The sequence below is a fragment of the Medicago truncatula genome, chromosome 8, assembly GCF_003473485.1.
Source record: "Medicago truncatula cultivar Jemalong A17 chromosome 8, MtrunA17r5.0-ANR, whole genome shotgun sequence".
Taxonomy (NCBI): Eukaryota; Viridiplantae; Streptophyta; class Magnoliopsida; order Fabales; family Fabaceae; genus Medicago; species Medicago truncatula.
In genome coordinates, this window is record NC_053049.1 from 40,513,825 (window position 1) to 40,525,339 (window position 11,515).

At 33.9% G+C, this 11,515-nt stretch overlaps 1 protein-coding gene across 1 annotated transcript; it reads right to left on the minus strand.

The window, feature by feature from the left end:
- Nucleotides 1–1,094: 1,094 nt before the first annotated feature.
- Nucleotides 1,095–7,341, minus strand: LOC11418018 (uncharacterized). The gene is made up of 8 exons (XM_003629844.4): nucleotides 6,823–7,341; nucleotides 6,310–6,420; nucleotides 5,546–5,830; nucleotides 4,783–4,982; nucleotides 3,852–4,149; nucleotides 3,339–3,449; nucleotides 2,300–2,491; nucleotides 1,095–1,569 (listed from the first exon to the last, which is right to left on the minus strand). The coding sequence occupies exons 1-8, from the start codon at nucleotides 7,249–7,251 to the stop codon at nucleotides 1,222–1,224; spliced, it is 1,974 nt and encodes a 657-aa protein (XP_003629892.2). The 5' UTR covers nucleotides 7,252–7,341; the 3' UTR covers nucleotides 1,095–1,221.
- Nucleotides 7,342–11,515: the final 4,174 nt, after the last annotated feature.

Sequence of the window (11,515 nt, forward strand, 5' to 3'; positions counted from 1 at the left end):
TTTAATGAAATAGAACTTTCTAGCTTCCTCCTTCAGTCGAAAAAGAAATGCATCTCCCCTATTTCATCTAATAATTTCATGTATCTAATAATAGTTTAATAATTTCTTTGAAAAAAAATTAATAACTTTCTTTAAGGAATTTTTTTTTAATAATATAATATTAGAATATTTCTTCTTTTGAGTTTCTTACCCTTTAATGAAATAGAACTTTCTAGCTTCCTCCTGTATTCAGCCGAAAAAGAAATGCATCTCCACTATTTCATCTAATAATTTCACGTATCTAATAATAGTTTAATAATTTCTTTGAAAAAAAATTAATAATTTGTTTTAAGGAATTTTTTTTTAATAATATAATGTTAGTTTTGCTAACTAGTATCCCTCATACACTACTTAAGGCCTTTAAATAGTAGATTTTTATGAAATGTGTGTATCTAATGAATTGGAAATTGAAACATTTATCTTTAACTTTTTATTGAATTTATCTTTTAAAATTTTTAGGATACTAGACTTATTAGAATTTGGGTCGTGATTAACTCGTTCTTACATGATCAATTTTTAATATGAATATTACACACCCCACTTACCTCTAGGGGAGAACATCGGGAGGGTGTCCCGAGTGGTCCATTGCAGTGACTTGTTAGCAGGTGACCCAGCATATCATATATCATTCATTGTGAGACTTTTTAACACACCACTTACATACAAAATTGGACATCCAGAGGGTGGCTCAAGGGACATGATAGTTGACGGCCAAACAAATCTTGATAGGCTATAATAATACCATATTAAAATTGGTTGGGTCTAACTCATCCTTACAAAATTGACAGTGAGGACTCTTTTAACATAATTAACAAAAACCTTTAATCAACCTCGAGATCACCCTTGCCACTCCGCTCTTTAACCCTCGCAACTCAACCGCCAAGTTCAATCAACTTAATCCCCCAAACATTTGGTATAGTTTTTTTTCCTTCTTTTTTTAGGGAAACATTTGGTTTAATATTGTTGTTGTCCTCGATGAATGAAAACCGTATCCAACCCTACGAGTTGCCATTCATATATGGTTGAATTTTTGTCCTCATATAACATATATGATATGGTATAATTCCATGGATTTAAAGGAATGTCATACATATATACATACGTGCTATTTCATATCTAGCCGGTAATTCTGAAGCATTCATTATCTCATATATCATCTCATCTAAAATATAATTTATGGTATTATTCTCTAACCTCTACTATACAAACCTTATCCAACGGACATGCATTTAAGGAACTATATACACTACAAGATAGCTCGTATGAGTTTGGGGTGGACGAGGTAACGGTAACCCAGTCTTTATCAACACTCTCAATAAAGGAATTTGTCTTGGCGGTTGCATCAAATCGAAGTTTGTAGCTCTGCTTCGTTAGCTTCTTTACAAACTCCATCGACAATATCATGTCAAAATTTTCATCTGGATCAGCTATTGTAGGTGAAATCTGTATCCCAATTTTTGCTTCCCGCGCATCAACCAACCCAACAAGTAGTGAATTTCCACCAACACTTCTTTCGCATGGACAGCATAACTGGAAGAATGCACAACACAAATGAATCAGGTGCAGTACATACCAATATATACAGAAATGCAATTAGTAGTTTTTTATTGAAAAGAAAAGATCCATGTGCAAATCCAGAGGAGAGCGAATATGCCAACTTTTGAATCACGGAAATTCCAGAACATAATGGTAAAATGTTTGAGTTTAATTCAGTATCTTACTTAACACAGTATTTCAGATTAGCAACTACGCCTACAACTTAACATGCAAACAATGATGGAATCTCTTGAGCCTCAAATTTTCCTACTTTTGAAATATTCAAAAGAAGCGTGTTTATATATCTGGCAGTGAAACTTGCTTTAGCTCTCATAGGTTGGCTTACATAATGTATATAAGAGGCAATCATGTTGTGTCCACAAGTATTACCTTCATGTATATTACTTATATTATTATTAATAAAATGAAGGGTCCTGAAAAAAATTTGTGCGCGAGAAAAAAACCTACATAAAATAAATTGACATAAAACACACTACACCAAAAGCAACAATTCAATCGGAACTTGGGCAAAGGAAAAAATAGAGTCCATCATTCAGCTATTTGGCTATAGACATGAAGCCAAATAAACTTCAACAATGACTCGACCATCAGCAACTAAAATTTAAGCATGTCTCCATTGCTTTGGTTATAGTTGTGTATTGAAACTTGACGAATAAATATAAAATCAGCATCAATCTCAATGGATGGCAAAAGATAATCATACCTCAAGGTACTCAACACCCATGTTAATCAGATTATCTGTAATGCTATGTTTTGAAAACAAGCTAATAAATCCTCCTGATCCAACAGGAGATTGGAGTATTTCCCAAGGTGACTTCATTAAAATCTTGTATTTGTTTTGTCCTTCTAGTGAACTGCTGACAACTGGAAGCTTCTCTTCCTCCAAAAACCATACCTGCAATAGGATTAAAAGCAAGAGAAGAACTTGACACATTCCATTTTAAATTGAAAAAAATTGTTTATTTATGTACAGATTTGCGGTTAATGTCTACAGATGGAGCACCACTTCACATGCCTCACGTGACATGTATTGTTTACAGTTTATCATCTTCAAAGGAAAATAGCATACTACTCCCTCCGTCCCTCTATATAAGCTCTCTTTGCCTTTTCCACATTTTTTAAGAAAAAATGTTAGTGCAATTAATGTGTCTATTTTGTGTGTTAACATTACCAAATTGTCCTTTGTTTGTATGTGTATTAAATTTGACTTTTCATATTTCAAGACAAGTTAGTAGTATTAGTTAGGGGTATGTTTAGGCAAAAAAATAATAAATGCATCTAGTAATTTGAAAATTAGTTTATATTTAAGGACAAATTTTTAGTCAAATGAGTGCTTATATATAGGGATGGAGGGAGTAAAAGTTACAGAAAAACTGAAATTTTCAATTTCTGAGAAATGAGGAAACAATATTCCATCCTTTACAATTCTTCAGACTAAAAACCACCATGGTTATATGGTTAGGTCTAATACTCATATTCCAATACTGACAATTATACAAGACGACACATTTTTTTAACAAGGTAAAGTAGAAACTCAAGATTAAGGGTAATTTGGAAACTCAAGATTAAGGGTAATTTGGAAACTCAAGTTTATGATTTTTTCCTTTGAACCAAAATCTTTGAACTTTAAGAATATGTAATTTTGGACACAGCAAGAGATATGTGCCACTAACAAATTTTAATACATATCTAACCAAGATAATTCAAAATGCAAAAGGAAAGGTGCTTGAAATTATGTGAACCTTTTCAGAGTCGAACGCGAAGTGATTGTTCCTTGTAAAGAGATTTCTTAAAGACTGGATTTGTTGGGCCGAGGAAACCAAAATTAAAGGAACAGATACACGATCATTAACCTGCAAAAATGGAAATTCATTAGATGATCATAAGCTTTTTAGTGTACCTTGTAGTCTAGTCACTTAGCCAGATAAACATCACAGATCAGCTTAACTTATATCATCTTATTTCACCTTGTATGAATTAAAACAAACATCATCCAAGTAGAAAAGGAAGAATCAAAAGATAGAAGATAGGACATCCTCCTTTAAAATAGTGGAAATGAGATGAACAAGAAGAACAGAACATTAAGATGGTTGTTTTTGACGATCTCTTTGAATATTTTTTTAACAGATTATTATTTAGTTAAAATTAATTTATAGTACAACATCTATCTAAAGAAACAAGTAAATTTTTGCAACAAAGAAGTTTCATACGAAAGATGTGTACCAAAAACACACAAAAAATCACAATTAAACAACCTTTACAAACTTTTCATGATCAGAGAGTAAGTTTTGAAGCATGTGTAGTGTTGAAGTTTCAGTTGCTTCATTTTCAACAACTTCAGGATCATAAATGCATCCTTCATTCTCTTTTTCTTTCAAGAGCAAGACAATAGCCATTTTGCCATTAGAAATTAGCTCAACTCCCTTCTCTTTCATATTGATGATATTCCTAACCAACTTGGTTTTACTTCCAGTTAGGAGAGACCTTTCAGATATTTGTACAGTACGTATACGCTTTTCTTCCATGGCACTGACCAACTCAGCTGCATTCCATCTGATTTAAAGAAGTTAAAACACAAATAAAAATTCACACCAATGCGAAAGAAATTTTTCCTTTTGTAATAGTGACACAAAAGCCAAGAAAATAATGATGATAAGGTGAAGTTTAGCAAGGAAACAAAGTGAATACTTTAAGTTAAAATAAGTTAGCATGACCTATCATTTCGTATCGGCAGAGATGAATACCTTTGTCCTAAGCCTAGTATTTCAACAACCTTTCAATACAAATAGAATAAAAATGTACAAAATGGTAACAGGTTATTTATGGACTACAATAATAATATCTCTGTTTTTTTTGGTTTGCATATGGGGGCCTCTATTGGGGAGTTTTTTTTATTTGCATATGGGGCCTCTAATGGGGAGAAGTCTGTAGAATTGTGCCTGAGATGGTTTGGACATGTGAGGAAAAGACTAATAGAACCTCCAGTTAGAAAGAGTTGATTAAATGTAGGATAACTCAATAATAAGAAGTATATAAGGAAGACCTACAAAGACTGTAAGTGAAACCAATAGAAAGAATCTAAAATTAAATGGCTTTACTGAAAATTTTGTTTTGTATAGAGCACAACAACATTTCCCAAACCTGCTTAGTGGAAAAAATAAACTTTGGATTGGTACATTAACTTGCCTGTTGGCTGGTTGTTCAAGACTTTGTAAGGCCTCCTGAAGTAATCTGGAGTTTACACCAACAATCTGATCGCTAAGCAAGCTCCATTGTTCTTTCTCTCCGCATTGAAATCCATGAAATACATGTTGCTGATCCATTTCACGGAGTTTCTTTTTTGCTGCTATGAGACGCTTTTGGAACTTTTTCCTTTCTTTCCATTCCTGAAAATCATCAAAAAGTAATTATTCATAATTTGAATCAATTGTACATGGTGGAAAACACCCAGACAAACATAGATATCACAACAGAGAATCAATTCATGAAAGGAAATTTAGAATCCAAATGATACAGGTGAAGATATTGGGATGAATGGCACTAGCATAATGCCACAGTATGGAAATCTAATTAGGATGGATAGCACAGGTAGAATGCCAAATGAAAATGAAACTTCATTCGGATTGCAGCAAGTATGTCAGTGTGACTACCTTGTAAACGGAAGAAAAAGTAAGTAATAGAAACCATTACTAAATGCTAGATAATTGTGTTTTAATTTTAGGGTTGATTCTTGGGTACATGGTGTTTTACTGTAAAAGAGAAGTAGGCAACATAAACAGAAATATTTTAAAACAGATGCTCAATCACAAAACACCGGTCAACTCTCAATTTGCCATAAAAAGTAAAGACAGATAAAGGTAACATGGAATCAGGAATAAGCATAAAACTTCAAACATACTAACAATGAAAATTCCTGATAGTAACAAAGTATCGGGAGAATATGGCTCACAAGTTGGCGTCTTTCTTTTTTGGACCTATCATCAAATCGTAAGTTTAACTCCAAAAGTCCCTTGGGCGGAGTAATATGCATTTCTCTTCTATTCATATCAACATCTGGAACAATTGCTTCAACAAAAGGTACCAAAACAAGCTGACCAGATGCTTCTATTTCTTCTGGCTTTGGCTTGCCATTTTTATCAAGCACATCAAAGGATGAATCAAGTGAAATTTGAAGTAGATCATTTGCTCCATTGTTGAAAACATTAATAACTGTTCCCAAAAGTTTTCCATTTTCCTGATAAGAGGTATGGTCAACACCTTCAAATATTGCATTTTAAGGATTAAAACTAACAAGAAGGTGACAAAATACCAAGGTAGAAAAATAAAAACTTATACAAAATAACAAATATTAAGGTTATTGATAGTAGCCACTTTTAGTTTTTATCAAATATTAGCACTTAACATTTAGCATGCTGAATCATTGGTACAAATGAATGCTAGCATTCAGATATGTATCTACAAAGAGCTCCATGGAAAAAGGATTAGTCATGTTCCATGAGAGACTAACATGGCAAACAATTGGCCTTTTTGTTACAATAGCTCACCAGGGAGAATTACCAAATTAATAAAAGACCACAAAAATATAAAAGAAAAACAGTTGGCAATTAATTTTAAGGTGATGCTTGAACAAAAGTTAAAATGGCAAATAAGAGAAGAGAAAGTAGTTTGTCTTTTCACATGCATGTACACACACGATTCATGATTAGCACAAACCTTCATAAAAACTCGCATCCCATTGAGATCATGTGTGTAAAATTCACCCTCTTCGAGTTCGGGCCTGTCTTCTTCCGTCACAAGCAAGGTAGCACCAATAAGAATCTTAGCCTGCATGATGTGTTGATTAGTCAAGGCCAAAAGGATGCACAAGCACATCATATGATCAAACAGACAATGGCAACATAACTAAAGTAGAATTCTCCATTTGCAACTATGAATGCTAGATTCCATGAGTCCCAACTGAGGAACAACAAAAGCATGTGACATTACTTTGACAAAGAGTAACATCTATGTTTGGCATCACAAATCAAACTGTCTTTGAAACATGATTGGACCAAAGATATAATTCACAAAAATGCTCCCTCTTTCTCGAATTAAGGTATGCAGACAGACTAGTAATAATTAACACATTTAATACTTTATGACAATAGAATCTTATAATTTTAATGAGAAATCAAACAATGCCTAATATCCACTAGTGTATTCCTCTTGAAAATGATTATTAATTACCTCCTCCGCAGAGTCAATTCCACTGAATTTGAGTATCCAACAATTCTGTCCAGAATGTTCCCTACCTTCTTCAAGCTCAATTTCCTGAACGTTTTCTCCACCCATAACCTTTTGCTTCAACCATCTTCTCCCAGGCGTTGAAAATCGCAGTTCAGGAAAATCAGTGTTAGGCTTAACACGAACATCGCCTTGAAAACCGTGAACACCAGATACATAACCAATATCAACGAATCGTGGTTCGTTATCATCAACAACAACAACAGGTTCGTGGTGGGTAGTTATAGCTGCTTTAAGGGAGTGGAAATGGAAATGAATAGGGAAGTGTTTGGTTGGAGAAAAAGGTTTGAAACGATGGAAAGTGTAATTGATTATTCCTCCAAGTGGATGAAATGGGCGTTGAGAGATTGTTGTGAAAGTGGGTATCTGCATTTTCAACTTTGCTTCTTGCTCAGTTCAGCGTTTGCCAGCCATAAAACACGTAAATTATCCCCTCCTCTAAACCCCTCATCACTTCATAATTAAGAAGAAATCTCTTTTTATATTTAACGTTTAATTAATTATTTTCAAACCAATTTAACTTTTAAATTAATTTTGTTTACGTCTATCCAACTAGGAGGAGTGCTTCTTAAAAATAAAATAAAAAGGAGTGGGAATAGATTGCATTAAATTATTAGAAAAAAAAAATTATAATCTAGAAGTCCAAGCTCAACTACAAATTGCCGAAATTGTTAGGTCGGATGTCATGATTGGGGTTCGAACTCCGGTACCTCCACTTGTGTGTGTGAGTTTATAATGGCTTTACCATTTCGTCTATCTACAAAAAAAAAAAAGTTATAAATAAATTTAAATTCTCGGCTCTTCCTCAAAAAATAAATTAAATTAAATTCTCGGCTCAATTTGTAAATAGGTATATAACACATCGTAAGATAGGAGATGTCTCTCTTTATAAATTCTAATCAGACTCTATCATTAATTAATGTGGGGCTTGGTTTCTTCGACACAGTCATCATGCCTATAATGTTTAAATTTCGTGTATATAAGCTGTGGATGACTCGAAAGGATTGACTTTAAATTTCTACCATATTAAGTTTATTTTTTATTTCACTTTACTACCTTCAAAGATACTGGGGTTCAATCTCCGGTCATGACGTCCGGCCTAACAATTTCGGCATTTTTATCAGTTGAGTTAGGACTTATAGCATCCAATGATATTCTTTCTATCACTTTTGAAATCATTAATGGTGTAGAAAAATTGATTTGGAACATGGAACAAGATGATGTATACAGAGTTTGTTTGGGATATCATTTTTTTCGTGGTCTCTTGTTGGATGGTCAAAATAGTGAGGTTCTTGGTGACTAGAACACCTATGAAAGGTTAGAGTTCCATCGAAAGTTCACAAATTTGCATGAAGGATTAGTCGTGGTTGTTTGTCTACTTGTCAATGCTTGAATGTTATATATGTCCCCTCCCGATTCACCGTGAGCAGTGACAGAGGGCTTTTAGGCCAATGTGGGCCACGACCCATCCTACAAAAATAATTAATTTTTTTATATGGGAAATTATTAAAATATCTTTGATTTTTAACTAAAATTATCTTGCGGCCCACTCTTTTCTCTATCTCAGTACTTTTTATTATCACAATTTCAAGTCAATCGAAATGCATAGATAATTATTTTGAATTTTTAAGGTATACAATTTAATTTTTTGATGGTCAATCTTATATTTAATGTTTATTATAACATAAATTTTGTGTATATATTATAGTTTATTTGTGAGGCCCATCCAAACAATTTTTTCTAACTCTGTCACTAACTGTGAGATTCGTGGTGTTGATGTAGAAAGCAAGTGGCATACCTTCCTTGCTTGTCCTACAAACATACAAATTACAATGTTGGGATAGGGAGAAACTAAACACGACTGTCAACAGCAGAGTGTCGCGTCTAGCAACAATATACAATATAATACTTAATGTATGTTAGAGAGAGACGGTATAAGTTGTACAACTCGAGACAGTCCTTTGAAGATTATGTAATAGCATAAATAGTTGGATTTGGAATCAAACACAAACAAATGTAATTGAAATTATCTACAATACTAAGTTTGAATTGGCAAAATCCAAGCCAAGGAAGGTTAAAGTGTAATGTCGACGCAAGTGTTAATCGTGCTTCGAACATCACTAGCTATGGATGTTGCGTGCACGATGATCAATATTCGTTTGTTTCTGCTTGGATAGGTTGCTTGCACCCCGTGATCACTAACATGAAAGTAAAGCTTTCGGTTTATGAGAGGCTTTGAACTGGCTTCGTAACTCAAATTTTCAAGATGTGATATTCGAGGGTGACTCAAAAGTCCCAATCGATATTATCCATTCTAAGTTCGAAGACATATATGAGTTTATAATGTTATTATTTCTAAGATTATAAGTCTCTTAAGATCACATAACAACTTCGAGGGTAAATTTATTTAACGACAGACGAATATGGTTGCTCATACTCTTGTTAAGGTGGTCATTTCTCATGCCAGTCATTACGTTCCTCCTTGCATCCAATCTTATTTAACAGATGATACGAGTTGAATTTTGATTGTTAAAAAAAAATCATCCTCTAAAAAACAGGTCTTAAGACATAATAGACTTTTAAAATATTAATAGGTCGGACCGGACCAAACTAATAAAAAAGTCTGACCTGATATAGAAAAAAGTATTTGTCAAGTAATAGGTCAAACTTATGTTTTGAACTAGACATGAATTGTTCAAGAAAAATACGGCCCAACCCAAGTTTTTTTTTTTTTTTAAAGATGGCTCAACCGAGGCTATTCTCACCTCTTACATGAGAATAAAAACCACATCGGACCCATTAGTAAAAATTGATGAACAATTGAAAAGTCTTACGGTTAGAGAAAACAAATCCGAGTAATTTTTTTTTGTTTTCTGTAACGCCCTAGTCGTTATTTTATTTATTGTTGATTTATTTAGAGCCTTTTATATGATTTTAAATAATATTTGTGATTTATGTGGTGTGTATTATTTTATTATATAGTTTATTTTAATAATAATTAGAATAAGTGGGAAATTAATATTATTTTGGAGTTCGGGGAGTTAATTAGAATTAATAGAATTAAGGGGGGAGTAAATGAAATAAAGGGGAGTTATTATTTTGGGAGTTAAGAGAAAGAGAAGTCAGAAACGTTTTTACGTGAAAGCAGTCAGTTTTGGGAGAAAAGGGAGAGAAGAGCAAGTAGAGCCAAGGAACCCGAATTGCTGCGCATTTGTCTTTCTGAATTAAGGTAAGGGTGAGGTTTGCTTCAGTAATATAGTTGTTGAATTCTGATTTTGATTTTTAACAGGTTTATGTTAGAATTGGGAATTTTGGGGTTTATGTTGAATTCTAGGTTTTTGGGTGATTTGAGTGTAGAGATTGCTGTTCTGATGTTAGGAATAAGTTCCGAGTGCATACAACAAGTTATTTCACATCTGTAAACTAATTTGGGGAGTGAATTGGAGGAAAATGGGATTTTTGGGAAAAACCTGCATTCTGGTCGTGCTGACATTCATCGCTCGCCTAGACGAGTGGAGTTTCCCGCCCCGCGAGTGAGCAATGTTCATAGCTCGCCCCGCGAGCAAGCCAACTCGCCATGGCGAGTACCTGTGAGAAAAATATGATTTTTGAATTGTTGTTATAAGCTGTAATATAGATAGTTTTAAGTGCCTAGATGATTTTAGAGAGGTCTGGGACAATTTTTAGATTAAAAAGATGAATAGGGAACTTAAAAATGAAGATTTAGTGAGAAAAATGTCAAAACTCCCGAGAGCACCTGTTTTTCGTTCGCCACGGCGAGCAACCCGTTTTCTTGTGCTCGCCATAGCGAGTAGATGTACTCGCGAGGCGAGTTGCCCAGTTCTGAAGCTGTTTGTTATTTAATTGAATAGAAATGGGAGAACTTGAACGTATGAGCATAGTTATGATTAATTGTGTATTTTTCTGGACTGTTGAATTGATTATGATGATTTGTAGTTGACTGTGATGTATGCTTATTTAATTAAATCATACATGTTGTTGAATTGTGGGTTGTGAGTCATATATACATATATGCATTTGTTGAAGTTGTATGTAGATATACACAAGTGGAGTCAGTTGCATAAGCATATAAAGCGGGAGGGCTCTTGCCCTGGAACGCCTTGTCGTTCAAAGCGGGAGGACTCATGTCCTGGAACACTTTAATTGTTCAAATTGGTGAGGGCTTATGCCCTGATGAATGCTTTAACCATTCAATATCCGGTGAGGGCTACTGCCCTGTAAATTGGTACCACATGCATGTGCATTGTAGAGGAGTCTTAGTGGAGTTGTCGGGTGTTGCATGAGTCGTTGTCTTGGTTGTACATACCATTGTTGATGATGTGTTAATTATGAAATATACATTTATATTTGAATCATTATTATTATGTTAGGGTGTTAGATTCAATTGATGAATTTATTATCTATATTTTTTGTTGTGAATCTCATCCCTTCTGCTTGAAAATGTTGCCCTTCCTATGGGTAACTTGCAGGTGATCCTGAGTAGTAGGTGGTGGCTCAAGTGTCTAGGGCTCTGATACGTACGGGATGTGATTTAATTGCTTATTTTCATTCCTATGTATCAATTTTTGGAACATGATGATGTAGCCCTTGTATTTGATTATGAACTTATTTTGAT